At 27.0% G+C, this 24,891-nt stretch overlaps 1 protein-coding gene across 4 annotated transcripts in view; it reads left to right on the top strand.

The window, feature by feature from the left end:
* Window positions 1–24,891, top strand: part of LOC142325405 (tight junction protein ZO-3-like) — a 981,859-nt gene that overhangs the window by 919,992 nt on the left and 36,976 nt on the right. For 3 of the 4 annotated variants that reach the window (XM_075367134.1, XM_075367135.1, XM_075367136.1), the window contains 9 exons: window positions 2,801–2,867; window positions 4,266–4,416; window positions 5,240–5,391; window positions 7,506–7,627; window positions 8,460–8,632; window positions 10,667–10,838; window positions 13,586–13,808; window positions 16,991–17,029; window positions 19,911–20,085. In XM_075367134.1, coding sequence (XP_075223249.1) covers window positions 2,801–2,867; window positions 4,266–4,416; window positions 5,240–5,391; window positions 7,506–7,627; window positions 8,460–8,632; window positions 10,667–10,838; window positions 13,586–13,808; window positions 16,991–17,029; window positions 19,911–20,085 — 1,274 coding nt within the window. The remainder of the gene's footprint in view (window positions 1–2,800; window positions 2,868–4,265; window positions 4,417–5,239; window positions 5,392–7,505; window positions 7,628–8,459; window positions 8,633–10,666; window positions 10,839–13,585; window positions 13,809–16,990; window positions 17,030–19,910; window positions 20,086–24,891) is intronic. The other variant, XM_075367133.1, reaches the window with a different exon arrangement.

The raw sequence follows: 24,891 nt of genomic DNA, 5'->3' as shown, positions 1-24,891 counted from the left end.
TTGTTTGAGAAATTTAAAAAATTTAAATGTTTAGCGTTATTTTTTTAAGAGGTAAAAATGCTTTATGTAAGGAGGTATAGATATGAAAAGAATGTATAATATGTGAGGTAAAAGAAGATAAATATTGACCTTACATAAAGTAAATAAGAAGAAAATAATTGAAGAATGGTACTAATCTACAGAGTATAAACTCTAATAAAATTAATTAAATTTTAGATGGTAATATTAATTTTATGGATGCAGAGATAAGTTCAGTTTCAGACAGGCAAAAATATATTCTGTGTTAGGTCAACTTGATTTTCTAATATTCTGATATTATAATTGATTTATTTTAATTTCATGATTCATGAAAAAAAGCATAATAAAAATCTACCTTAATAAGAATTCTTTTAATTTTAAACAGTTATCCAAATTGTAATATATGCATTTTAATAGACTTTTCTTAAAATATAAAAGAATATAAAAATATAAACATAAAATATGGCATGATACAAAATAAATAACAATATTCCTAAATTTTATGCATTTATTAAGAATCTTTGAACGTTCTAAACAGTTTAGAGATTATTACTCATTTATGTATGGGTACTTTGCTTTTTTTTTTATGATTTATCTATAGATTTTTGTCAGAATGTAACTACTTGTTTTTGAAGTACTTGGATCATTACAATCAGATGCTTTAGCTTAAGATTACTTAGAGTTTTTGAAATTAATTCCTTTAATTCTTCAGATAACTTATGAAGTGCCTGCTTATCATATGTTTTTTCATGAAGTCAAATTATGTTTTCCTTTTTAGAGAAACATTACATATGAATTTGCACAGCTTATAGGTAAGAGATGATAAAATTTGGCCTGTTAAGTCTGCCAATTTGTTAATAATAATTACTGCGTAACATGTCTAGGATACTCACACTACATTTTTTAAATTATAAAAGGTGATTTTCTTTTGTTAATTATTTCTTTCATCCAAGTGCAATGATTTATGCAATTACGGTTTAAGATTTCTTTAAAACTTTTAAATAATAAAATTAGATCTTTTGTTTAGCCATAAATACTGGAACCTATGGCCTTGTTTTATTAAGCAGAAACTCCCTTGACATTTCCTTCTTATTGGATTTCTTGGTTTCTATTATTGTTTTTTAGCAGCTTATTAGCTACTTCAATGAATGAAAATTAATTGTTGAACTGATACTTCTTTTGGGTACCATATATGGATTTTGAAAGACTGCCCGAGTTGGTTTTAGAAAGGATTTTCTTTCTTCAGTTGACAAAGTCATGCTGTCACAGACATCTTTGAACACAGAACTTTGCATACGTAAATAAATGCATTGTAAAAAATAAAATGAATGTGCATCAGTTGGACACAATTGTTAATCAATAACAGCTGGTTTTTTGGTATATACATACAAAAAGTACAAATTCCTCTGAAAGCTATTAATACTTTGTATACATTTGGATTGATAGAATACAATTTTGTACAATTTGTAATAAGAATTTGAAAACGATTTGATATGGCTGCTGCTGGGTCATTTTTGTTCACCACGTTTTGCTGAAACCACAATGCTAGCAATAAAATATTATATCTCTTCAGTAACACTGGGGCATGAAATATTGGGTGTTATATTATTGGTTGTAAAAAGGATATCAAATTTCCTGAAAGACTTAAAAAGGCAGCAAAAGTAATAGTCTTAAAAGAGTTCTGATTTTGGCTTTATCATTATTTTTAAAACCAGCTGAATCTGTATTCACAGCTTGTCTCTCATCAAAGCCTTTAATTTGTGTTTATAAATATTTCATTCAGCACCTTATTAGTAAAAAAAACAATCACCAAACTTTATTGCATTCAGGATTGTTTCTCAGTTTATTAGCCTTCTGTGAAACAAGAAAGAAATTCATTTTTTATTACACTTTTTTTGGGGGTGGGGACCATCTTATTAAATGTTTATGGTTCAGAACTTAAGCATCTAATTTTTATTTTGAAAAAAACATATTTACCCATAGATATCAACACCTAGGATATCAACACCATATCAACACATAGGATGTCAGATTCATCCATTGCCATTTCAAATAGTTGGATTTTCCTTACTCTTTATCTATAATAGTGGTGGGGGGGGGGGGGGAATGGAAAAGACTTATTAAAAAAAAAACAAGAAAATAATAAGCTTATATTTTATAAAATAAAAAAAATTTATTTATGAAAAATAATTAATAAGTAAACTGAATTAATTCTTTAAAAATTTTTTAAATGCATTTATCATTCCTAAAATGTTAAATAAAATACATTAAGAATACAGTTAATTTAAGTTGAAAAATTTCCAGAAAATAAATATTTGTCTGATAGAGCTTACTTCTTCTGGTTTTATTGGTTACTTGGGTACTTAGCTTTAAAAAGGTGTTTATAGGTGGTATAGTTTTGCCATAGTTATAGTATAAAAATTCTTTATAAATAAGAAGTGAAACACAAATAAGAATGCATGTGCAATCAAATTTTTTTTGTAGCATACATGACTCCACAGAGGTTTGTTGAAAAAACCAGTGCTGCCAACTTTTAGAAAATATGAACAATGCCGGTATCATAAACTGATGTTATCAACAGAGGGTTAAAACTGTCCTTTAGAGATGTATGCACAGACACCTGTCTGTGCATACAACCTTGCCTGTCTGTTGCTATAAGCAACCTTGCTTATAGGTATCTATTTATAATGTGTAACACCATTTTATAATTGTTATTAAATAGTTTTCAGTTAAATAATGTAAAATTTATCTTAAAATTTCATTATTTCCTCTTGGTTTGCAGATTATTATAGCAGTAATAGACAGTTATACGATGATGATCCCATTTTACAAAGGTCGAAACAACCAATGTAAGTTTATGTGTAATTTATGATATATTTTTTATATTTATTTTTTTATGTATTTATATATTTATTACTTAATATTGTTTTTGGTTATCAGTTAAAGTAGTTTGATGCAATTTTCCACTCTCTTCTATTCTGTGCTAATCTTTTAATCTAAAAATACCTCCTACACATATCCTCAATTCTTAGTTTAGATTTCACCGCGAACTTCTATCTTTTCCAGTTCTTTTAAAAATTTTATTTTATACTTTTCATTTTGGTCTTCTTCAAAGCAGTTATTTTTAAAGCTTTTTGCAATTCATAATTGTGTGTTTAAAACTCATATGAATTTTTTTTTTTGCAAGAAACTATATTATTACTTCTAATCTTTTATCTATAAACATAAATAAAACAAATAAATGACTTTTTTATAATTTTATTCTGAAATAAATAATTAAAAATTTTTTGATCTATAAACAACTGGAAAATTATGTTGTATTATTTAAAAATTAGTTCTGAACACATATTGTACATTCAATAATGTGTTCATACTTTTTTAAATGATCAAAAGTTTCACTGATTTTATGAAATAACAATTTAATATAATAGAAATTACATATAAGAAAAACTGTATAGTTTAATAAACATGGTTACAAACAAATAAAATTGGAAATTGTAGTAAAAAGAGTGTGATTTCATTTTATCTACACTAGTACTGGGACTGAATTTCATTTAAAATATGAATTATTGTCAGTATTTTATATTTCTGCTTCATTTCTCTTTGTAACAAACAACACCAATTTCATTTTTATTTTTGTTTTAATAATATGTTATTTAATTTCTGGTTCAATTTCCATAATATTAGATGTTATATAGCATTTGTTATTTTGAAACCCTTGTTTCGTTTTTTTATCAATACTATTTTGAGGAGGTTCAATAGTAACATCCCCATCTATTTCTAATTAGATGTATTGTATACCAATTCTTATTTGAGATTCCTGGAACAAGTGAGATTTATAGAATGTATTATTTTGATAGTTTCATTTCTGGAAACTGGGGATGTTGAACTACTATTTCTATTTTTATATCAGTCAATATCTAAGGATTTAATGTTATTGAAATTTTTAAATTATTATTTACTAAAAATTATAGTAATAAATTGTTTTTTTCTTGTAAAATGAAACAAATCTATAAGTATTTGCTTCCATTCAAAATTTAATTCATGATATGTAACACTATGAACCACAAGGTAAGAAGGAGTAAAGTTTATATCCTTTACTATTAGCTTGAATAGATTGTTGTTTAATTAATCATTGCTTAAAGTTATATTATAATTTATATTCTTTAATGTTATATTTAACATTTCTTTTATTTTGCATATTTATTTGTTGCTGTTACTTATTTGTTGTTTTTTTTTTATTTTAGGCCTGACCCACGTTTCATCACATTCCAAAAGGAAGGATCTGTTGGTATTAGATTAACTGGTGGCAATGAAGTAGGAATATTTGTTACAGCAGTTCAACCAGGAAGCCCAGCTTCTTTACAGGGATTACAACCTGGAGACAAAATTTTGAAGGTGTGTATATTGAGTGGGTTTTAATTGCAAACATTTTTAAATAACTTACAAAATTAGATTTAAATAATTCAAATAAATTATAACATTATTTCTTAAGTTGGTATAAAACTTCCTTCATTTTCTCATATTCGTATTTGTCAAAGGAAGAAAAATGTTTCATATCAATTTTGCTTTATGTCTGTTTACTTATTTAATTTTTTTTTAACCTTTTATTAATTTGTGATATTATTTGTATTATTTTCATTGAATTTCTCTTTTAAGTTTCTAGTTGATGGTACACACAGTTTTTTCTTCAATATAGCTGTTTAGTGAGTCATTGATCTAACTTCTCAAAATAAAACCTTAACAGTATATTTACCCTGCTTTATTTGCTACAACTAAAAGTATTTATGAAGAAAATTGTAATGAATAATCTTAGAAATTGTCTATCTATCCTAGGAATTTGTTGCTGTGTAGCACATTAGTGCAAAAAATATCATTGTATTGCATTTATTTTATTTATGTTGCATGAAAGCAATTGTTTCATTTTTTGTTAGTATGTTTTTTAATTCATTTGTAACTTTTCTTCTAATGTTTTATAAAAACACAATTATTTTATTCTGCAGTATTCAAATAGTAGTCTTCAGAAATAATGTTTCCGTGTCTTGCAAATTAGGAATTTTAATGTAATTTAGTTTACCCTTTTTTATTCTGTTTCCCTGATTGTCAATCTGGTTGATACTTGAAGAACTGCATAACTTTTATAATTTTTCAAAATCAAAGTATTCTGACAGATTTTTTTATGACCTGTAAATAAAATTTGAAATTTGTTTTAAATTTCAAGGTGAATGACATGGATATGAAGGGAGTTACAAGAGAAGAAGCGGTTTTATTTCTTCTTAGCTTGCAAGAACAAATTCATTTAATTGTACAGCATCGAAGAGATGAATATGAACAAATTGTTGCTGCACAACGTGGTGATTCATTCCATATCAAGTATGTATATTCCTTAAATTGTTTGATATTCTGATTTAAACTAAATTTTTATCTTAAAATGATTATTAAAATCACTTCTACATATAATACCTTTACTGTTGAAAATATATTGGTAGTCATTATAACACTTCCAACCCTTTTGTTTCTATAATTTAGCCAATAGTTATTTGTAAGTTAGCCAAACATTTTTGCCTTATGGAATAAGGTGTGAGAAATATCCTCACTACTCAATGCTTTCCCTACTCGAACAACTGATACACATGGGATGATATAGGCACATTAAAAATTAAGAATTACCAGTAAGAAATTTCTTATTTATGTAACACAATAATTTATGTAGTAATTATAATATTTAATTATGTAATTTTCTTTAGTAATACCAAACTTCCCAGTTCAGTTAATCATTTAATTTTTTTTTGTAAAATTTACACTATTTTTTTTAAGTGCAATATATATGCATTTATTTGATTTAAAATTTATATTGTAATAGAATTTAAATAGAAAAATTATCTGTAACTCACTTTTTTCTGCTGGTTGCGTAGAAGACAAATTTAACTGACTGTTAAATTCAGAGAAGTCAGTGAGGTATCTGTTCATTCACCAGTATATCAGTTAACACTACAAATTTTATATTATGGATAACAAAAGTAAAGCAGCTGAGAAATAATTAGATATGATATATAAAAAATAATTTTGTACTGTGAATGTTATTACTAGTAATTATACCATTCACTAAAGTAAATACTTTCAAAATTTCTGTGGAGCTAAAGCCTAACAATTGTTTACTAACATAATGATAATGTAATAAAGAGAATGAAAATCATGTAAACATTTTCTCAGATTGTTTTGTAAGTTAGAGGGATTATTGAAATTCCTGATTTCAATAATAATATAATCAGAAAATGAGAATATCATTTCTCTATATTACATTAATTTATGTGTTTATTTATCTGTGGAAGTAACCAGAGGCTTGTGCCCAATTACAGTTTTTATACATTCTATGATGATGGGAAATGAATTTTTTAATATGGAAAGTACCAATTCTGATCAAGATTTGACTACAAAACTTTGTGGATGAAAGGTAGAAATGCTACTAAATATGCTGCCAGTATAATATGGAGGTAGATTAATAAATGCATAATTTTAATAATTATTTTAAATTATGTTCAAAGTTAATGAGGGATGAAATATATATATTTTTTTTCCTTAGACCTTCCTCTAATATTTTGAGGTACAATTTATTTATAACTTCTTAAATGTTAATTATGTAATAAAAAAGTAAATTTCTTACTTTACTTATTTAACATTCCAAGTATTGGCATCTTACTCATTCAAATGTTTGTTTACCATACATGTACAATTTTTACTAAATAGTTCTGATATTCATGTGGTATATTTTTATAATTGTTATTTTCCATTACATTACATTGAATTTATTTGATTTCAGTTCTTTATGGCATATTGTTTTTTAGTCAGTAAAACAACTGTTGGTAAACTATATTGTGTTTATAAAATGAAAATTATCTTTGTGAGCATTTTACTAACAGTGAAGTTGGTGAATTAATATGCGCATCTTCATGATGACGTTTCATATTGTGATTGAATTTACTTATGCATGACTGCATGTTATACTTATGCAAATGTGCATTCTGGTCAGAATATTTAAAAAGTGATGGGCAAGTGGTAACTGTTATTTCTGCCCATTTTTCAATTCTTATGTTATATATCTTTTTAAAAAAAAATCACATTAACCATGTTTCTCACCTTTATCTGTATTCGGATATGTCTCTGTACAACTTCTGATTTTTTCCAGCTCTAAAACTGCTTTTGAAAGGAATCGCAGACAGTAATAAAGAGAATGAAAATCATGCAAACATTTTCTCACATTGTTTTGTATGTAAAAGGGACAATGAAATGGATGTGTGAGCACTCAAGTGGAGTATTTGAAAGGGAAAAGTTCTAATATCTTCTTTTTTTTAATATTGTGTGATTGGTTACCTTCAGATAAAATATCTTGTATTTTTAATTTTATTCTTGGATTGCATAAAATTAAACTTGTAATTAAGGTGTTATTGTGTAGAACTTTTTATTAATTTTATTCCTTTCAATCGTAGAGCGCATTTCAACTATGATCAACCAAATAAAGGTGAAATGAGCTTTCGTAAGGGGGACGTATTCCATGTTGTTGATACATTACATAATGGTGTTGTTGGAGCATGGCAGGTATTTAGGATAGGTATGTTGAGTTTTTTTTATACAATATATCACATATGTTAAATTTCAAAAGTCATTTACATGTACAATTTATTTAATACATAAGTTTGTGTATTAGTGGTAATTATTTCTAACAGTAGAACCATGCTAAAATCTTGTTTTCTTTTTGTAAATTTACTGTTAAAAGTGTGGTTTGTGTGCTTGGAAATATTTAAAAATTATGTGTTAACATCAGGAATATTTCAATACCTGTGGGAATTGTACTATGATCTTGAAGAATTGTGCCATGTTGTGAATAAAATTACTTGTTTTAATTAGGAGCACTGACAGTGAGATTCATACAGTCTTCCTATGGTAATTTTTTTTAGTATTGACTAATCCACTGGAAGAATGGATTTCAGATGCATTAAAAGTAAATAATATGCTATCAGTTGTTGGTAAAGTTTTATAATGTAATTTTTAGTAGGCTAAGGTTTACCTGCTGGAAGTCTAATCAGTCAAGAACACAGCTTGCTGTGTTCAATAAGCGTAACCATTTAAACAAGAGTTATGTAAAAATCTAAGTAACTGTTTTTATCACTGCAGTTAAAAATAAAATAATAATATTAGCATGGTTTTGTGAATTATCAGCAGCCATAACCATGTAACTGTTGGAAGTAAACAACCACCAAATTTCTGACACCTAAACCTATGAAGAGATTGGCTGTGAAATCAGGAAAAAATGTTGTAAAACTGTTCTTCAATTTACATGAATTGCTGCATATTACTATCAAATGATTTTAAGCTGGTAATGTGGTACATGTTTTTGAATGAAGGTTAATAATTTTATACATGCTTATTTATTGTAATTTCAGGTCGTAATAATCAAGAAGTACAAAAGGGCATAATTCCAAACAAAGCTAGGGCAGAAGAATTGGCTACTGCTCAGTTTAATGCTACTAAAAAAGAATTAACTGCATCTGAAAGTAGAGGTAGCTTCTTCAGACGTAGACGTAATAGTCATCGTAGATCTAAATCACTAAGCAAAGTATGTTTTACTTTTGTTTGATTTTAAAATTATAACTTATTTAAACACTGGTACCCGCAAGTTAGCATTGAAATTTTTAAGTTAGTAAGTAATTTTCAAAAACTGAACAAATCTTTTACGCAGTGAAATTTCCTATAACAATACTTTTTCATTCGTATTAACATTATTGACAATTTTTCAATCTTATATATTACTCATTTACTCTAAGAAGTTGGTTAAGTGCTCTGAAAATACCATTAATCATATCCAAAAGAAACACACTTTAACAAAGTAATCCATTAAAACATACATCAAATGTGATGCTGTTTTAGTAAATTCATATTCACATTTTTTCCAGTGCACTTTCTTACCTTATTCAAAACACATTCCATGTCAATTAAAAAATTTAATATCAGTATCATCAGCTGGAATCGGAGTGTAGTTTTTACAACAAAAATGTTATTCACTGTTGAAAGCTTGTTTGAAATATTTTGTAGCACGATAAAATATGTAAAATTATATATTTTTGCAGTTTTAAAAGTAATAATTCTAGTTCATTAAAAAAGAAATTAATATAAATTTCATTTATAAATTAATGAATATTCTAACTTTTTAAAAACTTTTAAAAGTAAAAAAAAAAGAGAAGAAAATCATTATTAAAATTGGTAATGTTCTGATATAAATATTAGAAAATGAGTAGCTGAAATATGAGTAGCTAAGCATAATTTTTCATTAAAATAATGAAGTAATTAAGTAAATTAAAAATTTTGAAAAACCCATTAAATGAATATAAAATCATTTTATGTATAATGTTTTTAGTGTATAATTTTTCACACCACTTCTTTTATAGATGTAGTTATAAATTTATAGTTACACTTTTCACAAGCTTAATTGCATGGTCTTCCTCTGTTATTTATCATGAAGGGAACCCTTGCCAAAAATTAAAAAAAGATATATACAATGATTGTTTCAAGTACTATTTCTTTTAATTTTTGTTCATTAAATTCTTTTTACTACAGTTTTGGCAAAGTAAATTATCAAAATTTTCCTTCAAAGTAAGAGAAGGGAGCCCTCATTTAATTTTAATTTTTAATTTTCTTTAATTATGTTCCTCAAACCTTTTCTTTAAAATGCATTTTCAGCTTGTAAATCATGAAAATTAATATGCTAAAATAAGGCTGGAACTTTGTTCCCTGTGCAACCAAATTTTTGAAGTTAGTCTTACAAATTATATTTGTTTCAGTTGAAATTGTTGTTTGGTGTAAGAATCCTGGTGTGTAAGTGGTAAAATGTTTGTATTTTGTAGAGATGATTCACTCGTAAATATTTCAAGCGAAGACATACTTGCCTAAATAGTTAGATTTTAATTTTTAAATTTAAAATTAGTTAAAATAGTTTGGTTAAAATAGTTTGCTAATTTCATAAAATTAAGCTTTTCTGTGCGTTTATTATTCTATATAAACATAGAAAAATCAAAATTTTGGGTTAGCCCTATTATTAAGTTCAAATTGAAATAATTTGGTTTCCTTTAATATAACTAACTATACTATTTTCTGTTAAATCAGATATCTTGAAAATAGTTTACTACTTATTTTACAAATGAAAATTCAGTCTTGATAAATGATAAATAAAATTTAGTCTTTTTCTAAATCTCACTTGTGGGGGCTGTAACCTATCTCTCATAGAATTTGATTTGCCTAGACTCAGAATGTTACTAAAGATGTGTCAAAGTAAATTATGACATGCCCTGTTTAAAGCTTAATAGTCACCCTATAATGGAATTACCTGAATACATTTATATGTCCTCAAAGTTCAATTAAAAGTAATGGTCAAAAGAACAATTTAGATCAAGTTTTCAGAAAAAGCTTCTTAAGAAGCTTTTAAGAAAAAAGGTTTTCCTACAGAAAACTTTAAGAAGAAAAGTTTTAAGAAAAAAATGGTTCTTACATTGTGTCCATACACATGAAAGTTTGGATTTGGATGATACAAGTTTAAAAGGTAATCAAGCATTTACATGTTACATAACTGTTATGTGTAACTTTGAATCTGTTACAGGATCACTGGGATGATGTTGTGTTTGGTGATAGTGTTAGTAAATTTCCTGCGTATGAAAGAGTTACACTTAGACATCCTGGGTTTATACGACCTGTTGTTTTATTTGGTCCTGTGTCAGATATTGCAAGAGAAAAATTACTAAAGGATTTTCCAGATAAATTCTCCTCACCGCGTAAGTTTTATTCTTCTATTATTTGGTAAATTTATTTAAAGATCTTGAATACATTGTGCTTTGTTGCTAAATATTTTGTAATAATATTAATTACTTGTAAGTAGATTTCTTTCTTAAAGAATTGGTTCTAAAAGTTATTGTTAGACTGAGGGAAAAAAGAGAGTCTGGTGTATTTTCTTAGGTGCTCCATTAATTCTATATTCTCAAGGTATTTAGAAGCAAAAGAACTGTTTTTACTTCCTGATAATAAGTCATCATTTCAGATTGTTTTTCCTGCTTAAGAGTTGGATATTTAAATTGAAATAGATTTTTATTTTTACATTTCTACATCCTAAATGGTTTTTTAAAATTTTATTTTATTATTTTTTATTTTAAGTAGCACTGACTTCTATGGTCATTAGGATGTCCTGTTCACGACATGTGCAATGAATGCACCCAATGTTTTTATGTTCGGTCATTTATGGGATCAGTTTAAGGCTAGGCAATTTACCTTATTTATATTCCCTTCAATTTCTAGGAAGCTGCTTTGTAAGATGTTAAGGTATTGTGAAACAATGAAGTTGTGAGGAGTTGAAGTTGAGGATCTTACCGAGGATATATGAATGCCATTATTTTTTTTTTAAATGAATACAAAATATCTCATATTATACTTATTTATCTATGTCAACTTATATTTGAGCATACTCAGAGATTTTAATGGGGACGTCTCTATTTATATTGCTACTTGAATAGTGAAAATAATTTATAACATATTAATATGTATTGTAAAATACTTTACAAAATTGTATGTTTTTACATCCCAACATGCCTTTTTTAGCTACAATTTTATTTCAGGTATAATTTTATGCCAATTCAGATGCCATCTAAAATTTTTTTTATGAAAAAGTTGACAATTTAGTAATTATATCTTTAAAGTCAAAACATACGTGTTTTTTTTTTTTTTTTTTTTTAAACATTGATGTTTGTTAATTGATTTATCATTAGTTTAAATTTACAAAATGATAGTTTCTCATTGTTTGGTTAGCATCATAAATTCATCCATATATGAGAGTCACTCATAAACTGGAATTTTGTCACCCGGCTGAGGAAGAGCAGTGAATATGATGGGGTCCTGCAGGTTGTTAGTTGAATATGTCTCAAGAGAACCAACCAGCCAGTCAGCCAGTCGTAGGTCATGTTTCCATGTCAGCATCAGAATGTCTGAGTAGGAGGTACCATCATCTGTTGCGTAATTAATTATAATCCGATTTCTTGCCAATGTAGGTGTCAAATCCTCTGAAATTTTGACTCTACGATTCACAGATGCTATCAAAAACTAAATGGTGCTGTCAGATGCTGTCAAAAACTAAAGTGTTTGGGTCAAAAACGTTTTGTAGTGGTCTTGATGTAGTGGTGAATGAAAGTCATTATGTTGTCTGCAGACCACCACCAATATGACAGTATTCAGGCCTTAATATTCGTGACCTTGTGAAAGATGTCTGCCTCATAACTGTTGCGGAAATTGCATCAGAAGTAGTTATAGGTATTTGGAGTATGGATACAATGTTGTCAGACACTCTTGAATAAAGCAAAGTTCTGTCGAGGTGGGTTCCATGTCTTTTCACTGAGGCATAGAGAAATGTCCAGAAATACATCTGTCAGTGACTTTTGAATTGCTTTGAGGAAGAAGGAGAGGCATTTTTGGAACATATTGGACCTTGACAATACATGGGTCCACCACTACACCCTAGAAAGCAAGAGAACAAATATGGTGTGGTTGAAAAGTGGGAAGGAGGCAGCAATCTAGGCTAAGGAGCACTTGTCAGCTGGCAAAATTCTGGGAACTTTGTTTTGGGACTTAAAAGGTGTATTGCTGATTGATTTCCTGCAAGAACAAAGGATAGAAAATGTGGCATACTACTACCAGTTGTTGGATGATGTTAGGGCTGCTTATCGCAACAAATGACACAGGCAGCCAATTTTCAAAATCCTTCTTCTCCAAGAAAACACACAGCTCCATATAGCAGCTCAGACTTGTGATAAATTTGCTCAAATATATTGGAAACCTCTTAAAAACCCTCTGTGCAGTCTAGACTTGTCATCCTGTGATTTCCACATGTTTGGTTTGCTGAAAGAAGGTTTAGAAGGAGAAAGATTTGAAGATTATGCCACAGCCAAGCATCATATTTGTAATTGGTTATTGGGGCAGCCATCTCACTTTTTTGATGAGAGGATCAGGAAGCTATCTATCCAGTGGAGAAATTGGAATTCTATTGAAGGAAACTACAAAGAAAAAAGGTCATTTATTTGTAATTTTATCTGTTATCAATAAAGCTATGTAAACTAATTCTGGTTTATACTTGATTGATCCTCATAAGCTAGTAAAGCAATGTCTAGAGATTCTGTATTTTTATTTTATCTTTTAGTGAAATCCCTAATATCTATGTGGCCAGTATTAATTATATTTTAAATAAATATTGTGCTTGTTTTAATTTTTATTTTTGGCATAATTATAATTTTGTTATTAACATTTATGTAAAATATTTTTCATTTGCTCATTTAGAATAAAATATTGTAGTTTTTAAAATAATTTAGTGTTGCAATATTAGTGTTCAGTGGTGCTAGATGATTGTAGAGCAGCATTCATAATTTATTGTAATTAATTGTTTCTTTGCTTCTCATGTATAATACTATGTTTTCTTGATTTTAGTAATAATATTTATTTTTGAAAATGTAATTTAAAATGAAATAAAAATACTGTTTTATAGAACTGGAGAATAATATGGAAGAAGTTTCAAAAAGCCAAAAAACTAGTGGTATAATCCGACTGTCTGCTATAAGAGATATAATGGAGAGGGGAAAACATGCACTTCTAGATATAACACCTAATGCAGTGGATAGACTTAATTATGCTCAATTTTATCCAATTGTCATATTTCTTCGAGCTGATTCAAAACATATCGTTAAGGAGCTGCGAGCTGGTTTAGCCAAGTTAGTACTTGCTTTTTGATTTTATTTATTTTTAATTTTTTCCTTTAGGTTTTTTAATATTATTTATTTTCTTGATATACTCTTTATTTATTCCTTGATATTTCCTTTGAATATCCTGAAAATAAATATTTCAGATTCCATTTTGTATTATTTTATTCATACTTTATGAATTTTATTATATATGCAATTGTTGTTATTTCTAAATCTTGATATATTTTATTTTTGTTGATGTAAGATATAAATTTAAATCCTATAATTTGTAATAGTTTATTGTGAAAGCAAAAAAAGAAGTTATTCCTGATTGTTGAGGTGTAATGAAAACATTTAATTAATTTATCATTTGTAATAATGATTAGATTTTAATTTAAAATTCTCTTCTATTGAATTAATGATATTGCCTTTAATTAGATTTGATAATTATAAACTTAGATATGTATTTAAACTATTTTTATGACAACACATCAGTGCATAATGAAATATCACTGTACATTAAATATGATTACTTAATATACCTGAAGCAGCATTACTTAATATACCAGCACACAATTCTACAGTGTACAGTATTTCTTATGCTATCAACTGTGGATGGATAGAGCAAGTTTTGAATGCTTTTATTGTAAAAATATAGCACTCTGAAAGGTTCAATTTATTTTGCAGTTGTAGTTTATTGTAGTTTTTATAAATTTTTTTATGAACTTTTCTATTTTACTAAAGAAAGTTAATATTTTTCAATCAATTGAATAACTTTCTCCATTATATTTAAAAAAAGTAATTAGGAATTACATTTAATGATTATTTAATTTTATATGATACTTGTTTATTTGTTAACATTGAATGTATTTTTCTCCTGATAAAACTTAGTTCCATAGCATGTTTTATTTTGCCATGTGCAAACTGTTAGTGTATTACCTTTTTACTAAGTAGTAGAAGTTACTAGGAATTATCAGTAACACCAAGCAATACATTTATATTCGTGAATTTTATTTTCAATTCTTATTTTTAAATTGAAATTATATTTTTTTATTCTGTTTAAAAAAATTAACCTTGCCTAGTACAAATAATAGACATACAGTATATAATAGGCCTGTTTATTATAAAAACTAAAGATACTGTTATGTACGTGTAACATGATGAACTGATGAATTCAGTCACATATGTGCAGAGGTAAGACATATGGCATTGAGAGGATCGAGTATACTGAACCAAAGCTTACTTCCTGTGCTTAAAATATACTGTGCTTTAACATTTGTGGATCTCGCAGTTGAAGACAAATCACTGTGGATTAATGTTATATGTGACTGCCTATCATTTTACAAAAAAATTATTTGCAAACATTGTGGGATTGGCAATAAAGGGTTTTGATAATTATTGGCCTGCACCAGAAGTGAAATCAGGAGAAAAAATAAAACTGGATCGTCCATCCAAAGAAAAATAGACATTGCTTGTACAGTGAAATAAAGTTGAAAATAATTTTTTTTTTGTGAAATAATTTTAGTTTTAAGAAGGAAAATTATATGAACTGAAAACCAAATAATGTTTAGAATCCCAGATTTTTATTAAATCCTCCTAACATAACAAATAGTTATAGACTATTTTGAGCTTGTATATTGTATTATGTGCAATTGAATTATAAATAAATATGCAGCTGGTTTCATAGTGTCACTAAATTAGTCAACTGGGCATACATTAGAATTACTATGCATCCAGAACATTGCTATTCATTTATTTTATATGCAGCATATCAAGTATTTTTACATGAAAAAAGGGATTATTTAATAGACACTGTTATGTATTGTTTATTGCATTTAACTTTTATACTAGTGTCTTCTGCTTTTTGTATATTATGCTAGGAAAATAGAAACCGAGGAGATCAATGATTTATACTGGTATATTTATTACAAGACTTTTTCTCAATTGCTTTTTTATATTATTGAAATTTCAAACTAATGAAAAAATTACAGTACCAACCAGAAGAATACCTGATACTCTTTGGAGTTTCTCTTTCTTATGTTATAAGTTGATATAAACTTTTAAAATTTAATCTAGTTTGAATAAAAATACTTTAGTGTAACAATATTGTACCTGAGTTTACTTTGAAAAGTATTTATTCTTATCATATATTTTCTTAAAATCTAATCAGGGGATGATACTTTATTAAGATTTGTGAGTTTTTTAAATAAAATCTTATCTGATTTTTATGTCATTGTTTGCTGTCAAGTTTAGCTAATAAAAGGTTTTTCCTTAAACTTGTCTTCATTTATTATGATTACCTAATCTATAAGCATAAATCAAATGTAAACAAGATTTTTGTTCCTGAGTGTCTACGATTGGTAGGACTGGGCCTGCACTTCTAGTATGCATGGGTGGGGTCATTAGGAGTGGGAAGAGCCGGTCATTTAAGACTCCTAACCAGTTTGTCAATAAAGCTCACAATGTCAGAGCAACAGGTACACCTCTCCATTTTGCAACGCATAATTATAAAATTTCTTGCTCGTGAAGGAGCTAAGCGATGGGAATTTTCCGGAGATTGACTGTACAGTTCGGGGACCAAACATTGTAAAGTACTTGTGTGTTTGCCTGGCATGAAGAGTTTCGGAAGGATGAGAATGAGTGGAAAATCAGAGACATGATCGCCATCCTCGGACCAGCATTACAGATTAAAACATTAGTGCGGTTCGAGATATTCTTGAAGATGATTGTCAGGTGAGAGTATCCGAATTTGCAGATGATTAATGATGGAACAACTTTTGAACAAATATTTTTTCATAGTAATTTTACATTAGAATATTTCATATTAATAACATTAAGTATTTTGTTTAATTTAACATTCATTAATTTCAATTTTTTTTTCATTTTTAGTATATATATTTGAATAATTTTCAAATATCAGTTATGAATCATTTTTTGTTAAAGATTTGTTACTTATAGAGTTAGAAAGTTTGTTTAACACAGTCTTGAAATTCATGTTTCAGTATTAGAAGGATATCTGTTATTAGTCTCTTAAATACTTTGAATTTTTTTCCTACTGCAATGAATAAAAGATTATTTGAAAAGGTTTAAATATGTCATTATACGATATAAATATAATGATATGCAAAATTAAGTCCATAAAAGGATAATTTGTTTATGATTATTTTTCTGCTTATTACATAAAAGAAATTTTTTCTTTCTTTCATGCTCAGTCCTAGCCCAAGGATTGATTTTCAGATGTTACTAAACTGGTAAGTGTTCTAAAGAAACACCTGCATTTTTTAAAATTAGGTTTTTTTATTCTGAGTCAAAATTTGTTATAATATTAATAAATGTAATATAATAAATTATTATTTTTATATCTGTGTATTTTTATGCTTGAAGTTAATATTTATGCCTTAATATTTATGTTTTTATGCTTTAAAAGTTGATAATAATGATTTTATATATTCCAAGTTTATAGGCTTATTTTACTGATATTATTTGTGTCTAGTAACTGTAAGAAAAACTGATAGAATGCATTAAAATTTTCTAATTTTAGTCATAATTTAGTTTAGATTTTTTAAAATAATTTATGCTACGAGAAGGAATTCTGCAATGCATTATTAAAAATTCTTGGATTAATAACTGTAAACCAAAAAACCATTAATTTGTTAGCATTTAATTATGAACAAATGTAATAAATCTGCGGGGAGGTTCTAGGTTTAAATCTTGATCAGCCTTTGTATTTTACATATATTAAAAAATTCATTTATAATAAAAAAAAAGTATGGGAATTGGAATTGCATTCCATCAGCAGATATTAGTCAGTGGAGTACAGCTTCTGCATTTATACTACATTATATTTTTTATATGGCTGGTATTATTTTATATGGTTGGCTGCCTGAAGTAGTATTTTGTTTTTGGGGGTTTTTACTTTTTTATCTTTCGTAGCTTTTTTTAGAATACAAAAAAAATTAGTTTGCTGATATTTAATGATTATTATGAAAAAACGTTGCAGCCGTCAGAATTTTATATAGGTATTGTTTTCATACAAAAATGTTTTTTTGTTGTTATTTTATATGAAGTTTATATTTTTTAAAAGATTTGATTGTAATTTGTAAATAAACAAAGTTTGTTAACTGTTGCTCAAATTTAATGACCTGTTTTGTAGTATATTTAGAAGACTTCATAATAAATATTCCAAGATTTACATTTCCTATATCTTAGGTAGTAATACAAATTTGGTATTTGAATATTTAGTTAAAAAAATGAAAGTTTTCAATTTTTTGTAAAATTTCTCATTTATTTAAAAATTTTATGATGGGCTAATAAAAATGACAAGAAACTACGTTATATAAAATTTGTTGCACTGTTGTGCATCAAAAATATTAGTTAAAAGCAAAATTTCAGCAGTTATTCATTTTCTAAATGTATTCTAGCCCCCAAAATTACAATATTATTGTTTTAAAACTTTATAATGATATTTTTTGAATTATATAATTATTATTTTCATAACTTTTCTTATTTGTAACGGTCATGTAGGGAGAGTGGATACTGTAAACTATAAAATTTGTGATTATATTGATACTGGCAGCTATATGCTGAGGAGTGATTCTTATTCACTGTGCCATGTGCAGTAGGTTAACTGTTTTTGATTTTAGTCTCTGAAACACAGTTTGCTTTTAAGAAATGCAAAAGATTACTGTTATTCTTAAGAGTGTTATATTCCTGTACCAAAAATTTTATTTTGAATTTATTAAACAGTTATACTGTAGCTTTTATCATCGATCTATCTTTGCTATTGTAGTTCTTAAACATGAATGTACAAATTAGAACAACTTTTATTGTTATTCAGTTTATTCACTAAGTTAGTTTAACATATTCATTCTCAAAGTCGGTGATAACGCCCCCTTGTGGGCGCTGGAGGCCTTCAGAGGGTTAGAAGGCCCACATAAAATTGACAGTGTTCAGGTGGTCTAGGAAGGCAACGGCTGATTAAAAAAAAGGTAAAAATTAAGTTTTTCTGACATTTCAAACTCCAATGAAATACCTACTACACTAGTACAATAAATTAAAGACATCTATATTTTATGATAAAAAAATAATTGTATTCAGACTTCTTTAACTTTGCAACCAAGAGGCTTAGACAGACAAATAAAAAAAAATTACAACTTGAACACTCTTCTTTTTGACTATATATTCAAATTTAAAAATCATAAAATTAAAAAATCTGTGAGAAGAAAAGTTTTAAAAATTTGAAGTTTTTCTTCGTGTTTGATCAAGTTTGATCGCGTTTCATCCGGAATGAAATTTTTTCAGTAAACTGCATTAAAATCATTTAAAAGCTTTAGACTTTAGCTTTAATTTCTTTTTTTGTATATGTCTATGATTTTTCTGAACCAAAATAAAGAGAAAAAAGGCCAATTTTTTTTAAAGAGAAAGAAATTTTAATAAAAATACTTTCATATATAATTAAATATGTGTTTTAATTTCTCTCATTTAAAATGGAAGTTTCGACTCAAAAATAGGATATGCCATGTTTAAAAACAATAATTACAATTGCTGTTTTTAAGAGTGCATCTTAAAAACAGCAATTGCAGGTTATTATTTTTAACAGATGGATATATATTTTTAATTTGAGGGTGCTAGAGAATTTTTCATTCTTAGCATGAGAAGTGGGCGAAAAAGTGTGAAAATCAATGGTTTAACATGATTTCAGTACATAGCAAAGTGAAGTTTTCTAAATATAGGAAACATTCACAAACAACAACACGTATCTTGCAGCTTATTCTTTCATAAATAATGTTTTGCTAATTGCAGCATTGTACTGTCATACAGTGGTGTTATCAGTTTTCCAAATGTGTAGTTACTTTAAGTACTTTTTCAATACTAAAAGTGATGCTGAATTTTCCAGAGAGGAATATTTTTGGTAGTCCGTGAATAAATAATCTACTTTTAAATGCAATGATAATGAAGATTATTTATAATTATTTTAATGTTATATATATATATATATATGTATAATATAGTAATAATGTACACCAACATTCATAAAATCATGTTCAGTTTATGATTATTTAAGTATAAATTTAAACTATTTTAAATGTTTATGATGTTAGTAATTTTATTTTTATTACTTTTTTTATCTAGGACACAACATAAGAGTAGTAAAAAACTTTTTGAACAGTGTCAGAAATTGGAAAAAGTATGGGGGCATGTATTTTCATGCTCAATATCTTTAGGTGGAGCTGATCTTTGGTACCGTAAAGTTAGAGAACTGATTGATAAACATCAAACATCACCTGTTTGGATGAGTGAAAGCAAGGTAATTAACTTCTTTTTATTTAATTAAAAAAGTAATTTTAATATTTTTACATTATATTTTCTTTTATTTGAATATCATCTAGCGCTTTTAGACTGTTATGAGGGGTATGTCAAAAGTAATGGCTGGTTGTTAATAAGGGATTAGCAACATTTTATTGATTAGGAGTAGTAATAATTTTCAATATTAGAGGTAGTCTTTTTTTTTGTCTTCAGTCATTCGACTGGTTTGATGCAGCTCTCCAAGATTCCCTTTCTAAAGCAGGGGAAGCAAGAGGTAGTCTATAAAATTAAAATTCTTTCAAAACCAGGTAGTTAGTATGAATTTATGTATGGAATACTATTATCAGGATTTGTTATTATATATAATGTATCCACATTGTGCTTCCTGTATGGCTGTAAAGAGATTTGAAAATTGTGGTAACTTTTTGATCACCCTTCTTTTCAGCTCAAATATCATACATAGTAACTTCCATGTCTTCCATCATCTCAAGAAGTGGCTTGATACTGCTTGTTTTTCAGAGGTTCAAGAAGACTTGAGATGTCTAAATTGTAATGCTGAAGTTCTGATAATGAATTTATACATGATGAGCATGTAAAAAAAGCTTGTTCTTAAAACAGAAAGTGTTTAGGAAACAATGACAACCATGCTGAAATATAAAATAGACTAGCCTGCGACGCACATATAGGGTGTGCACCAGGTGCCCTTGTTCCTTTGGGGATTGGGCTAACTTTGTCTGAATTCATTTAAGTATTTGCTCATAAAAAACACTCCCAAAACAGAATCAACCATCCAGCCCAAAATGTCACTCATAAAATCATTAAAATCAACACAATATAAACTCTCCCATAAATTTTCAACCACCAGCTAAATCACACATGCACTCACACTGAGGCAACCGCATGTCAGAGTTTACCCCCCATTGAGGTGCTGTAACAGTGCAGTTCCCTCACCTTTATCTAAAACACTTCTTCCAACCTCATAAAAACTAAGACTACAAAATTAAAATTGCAAAAAACTAAATTTCCAAATAACTAAGATCTGGTAGATTGAGAGTGTACATGATGCATGCAACGGTTAGCCTTCAATCTGCTAATACATTCCCTCTTTGAATCATGAAAATTGTACAAATTGTATTGGATCCACCTTGCAGTATATATTATAAGAGTACCCCATTGCACCTCCCAAAAACAGCACCCTGATGACCAAAAACAACTTTGCCCCGAATAATGCCCTCATACCCAACTATTACAAAAAATATCAACCCCATAAATTCTCAGATCTCTGAAATCTCAACTCTGACAAAAAATTCAGGAGTTTTACTATAAGGTGGATATGTAAAAATATTTATCTGGTAGCAATGTTTTTAATAAGTTAAGTTTTTTTTTTTAATAATCTACCAGTCCTTACTTTTGAGATATTCATTTATAGATCATTATATTAGTATAATAATTTGATTATACTTTTTAAATTTGTATGTTTTATACTTGTGTTTTGCTCATAGCATAATTAGTTAGAAATATTTACTTTGTAGTTTACAAATAGACATTAGATTCAAATAATTAGGGATGTCTTGAGAAGCCAGGACTAATTAATGTAAGTTGTTGAAGCAATGGTGATGGTATTTCATTGTAATATTCAATATTTGCTATTTAATTAATACTAAAACCTCTTAGTTATGCATTGGTGGTGATGGGTTTAACGTAAATGCTTAGTCTAATAAATTTCTGTTTTTTTTTTTTTGTATTTTATTTATAGTTTGCATAATTCATATCTTATAAAGATTTTGTCGTTGTTCATTACTCTTTTATATTTCAAACTTTTTTGACAATTCTTTTTTCTTCATAAGATTTTCTAATACCCACTTGTACATTTAAAATATTATTGATCAGTCAGATAACATAATGTATAATTGGTAAATTAAATTATGTTTTCAAAATGTTTTAGAAAATGATACAAAGCTGGAAAAGCTTTGCAATGATAAATGAAAATTTATCTAGAAAACACAAAATTCTTACAACATTATTAGTATTTTCAGAAAAGAATCTTGTGTGTTGCTTGCAAAATGACACAAAAAATATACAAAATCATTTAACATAATGTCAAAGCATGCACCAATAAATTTGTAACTGAGGATTATGCAAATCAATCTTCAATGTCTGCAATAGATTTAATAAAGTCAAACTGATTTATAGTCGCTAATAGATCCAATTAGTACGCAAAACATCAGAATTAATTTTTTTCAGATTGACTAATGAAAATAGAAACTTGTTCAAAATATATTAATCGTAGCATGAAAATTTTATAAGATTGCTTAAAAATCATGAAATTATCATATTTAAATAATAAAAAATTTACAAACATAAAATTTAACAGTATCAACACATAAAAAAAAAACCATACAAATTCAATTGAAGTTATCTGAACACACTTAATGGCTTTTTTATATAACTTGCAGTGGGAGTCTGGTTGAATAATTTAGCTAGATACTTTCGCATGACAGTATTTTGGGTTTGAACAAGATATTATTCCTTAAGGGGACCCTACATCTGTACATGAATGGCTCTTGATTTCCTGAAAGAAAATAGATTTTTGTTGCAACATATATTTAAGTTGGCTAACAAAAAGTTCTTAAATAGTTAAATGACATTCGTGTTGGTAAAAAGTTTTTTTTATTAGCAGTAAATGTAGTTGCAAAACGATTATATTAAAGGATTAAATTGTCCTATCAAATTATATTTGGTTTTATCTATGTACCATAGTCTCTCTTTCTTATAAGAAAAGACCATATATGGTTATTCTATTTGTAACTCTGTTGGATCAGTCTCAAAGAAAAACAAAAATCGGATAAACAAGATAACATAATTGATTAAAGTGGCATAATAATTTTGATTGAATAAAATTGATGCATTATTTTAATACTGATTTATTGTTTTAATACTTTGTGTTTGTAAAATGATTAATAAGGTAATAATTTAATAATTGATATAAAATGCTTACACTGACAAAAGTTTTAGCAATCTGTATATCTTCTTGTATTGAAAGTATTGGTTTTTAATTTTTAATTCTGAGTTTTAAATCGGTCATGATGGATTTTGAAGTCTGTCATCAAATAAACATTGTTTTAAATGGAAATAATTCAACATAAATTCTCCAAATCAAATAAAATCGCAAATGTTTTCTAGTTGTTAGATTATCAAGAGCTTGTTTAGCTGCATTAAATTAAATTTTATGTCCATAAACACATTTTTTTATCCATTTATTTGTATGTGATTTCCTCTGTATTACATAAAAAGTTGTATTCAAAGATTTTTTTGTGGATTTAATTTTTTTAGTACAACAGAATTTAAAAAAAAAAGATATCTTAAATTAGTTTGTAGTATGTGTTTTGTTATATTTATTTATTTTTTTTATTTTTACAATGTTGGTGTGGGATTGTCTGTTTTGCAGACAGCTGAATTCCTTTCTGATCTTTATTTGCCTCCTCCACCACCTCCTCCAATTCCACCATTACCTGTCACAACATTATTCTATCCTACATTTCCTTTGAATCATAATCATCAGTATTATTACCATCATCATCTTTTTCCTCATAATTCCTCAAATAATATAATCACTGAACAATTCTTTGGCTTTGTGTAATCTTGGCTTCCTAATACTATTTGTTTTCAGTTGTGAATTGCTTTATGCTTTATTAATTATTTCTTTAACTTCTACTATTCCATGTTAATATTATTGTTTAGATTAATAAGGTTTTTGTTTTTCCTTGTTTGCTAACATTATCTTGTTCCCAGTTAATTAGTTTGCAAGTTGCAAGTGAACAAATTATATACTTCTTTTTAATTAAGAGTTTTTAAAATTAAATTTTTGCATAATATAGAATAGCTGTGTATATTTCTTTATTTAATTTCTTGAACATGGTACTGCTATGTTAAATAATTAAATAATATAACAATTAATAAAATCCACCTTACCAGCACATTGGGATAATCTCTTATCCCAATGTTTTTGGCTTACTTGAAAGTCATCATCAGAAGTTAAAAATATTATATTAAGTCAAAAATTAAAAAATCATAGGTTAAAATGTATATACAGTCTTGCCTGTCCAGTCCTAACAGTATACTGAAGGAGATAATTATTAGAATTATTATTAAATTATTATTTCTTTATATTTATATTTAGTATATTCTTAAATAATATATCATCTTAAGCAATTTTTGTTCATTAATTAAATTTTTATTAATACAGTAAATATCATATTTTTTTAAATTAGAAATGTAAAATATTTATAAGAAGTATTTAAGATTTTCATGAAATTATTATGATTGTATAAAAGACCATTTATGGTCAACGTAAATGGTCATAAATTTACGGTATAAGATATTTCTTATAAATATTATAATACTTCTAATTTAAAAAAATATATTTACTAAAATAATAAAAATCTAATTAAACAACAAAAAATGTTTAAAGATGATATATTATTTAAAAACATACTAAATATAAATGTAAAGAAATAATAATTTAATATATCTCATTGATAACATGATTCTGATTGATTTCATTTTAATTCACCAGTATATATATATATATATATATATATATATATATTTTCCTTCAGATACTGTATTAGGACTGGACAATCAAGACTGTTTATACATTTTAACTTGATTTTTTAATTTCTGACTTTAATGTAATATTTTTAACTTCTGATGATAGCTTTCAAGTAAGCTGAAAGATCTAGAGCTTATTTCAATGTGCTGGTAAGATCGATTTTATTAATTGTTATATTATTTAATTTCCTTATTT

Source organism: Lycorma delicatula, chromosome 5 (assembly GCF_047948215.1).
Source record: "Lycorma delicatula isolate Av1 chromosome 5, ASM4794821v1, whole genome shotgun sequence".
NCBI lineage: Eukaryota > Metazoa > Arthropoda > Insecta > Hemiptera > Fulgoridae > Lycorma > Lycorma delicatula.
Note: the sequence above shows the minus strand (reverse complement) of the source record. Positions and strands in the feature narration are given on the sequence as shown.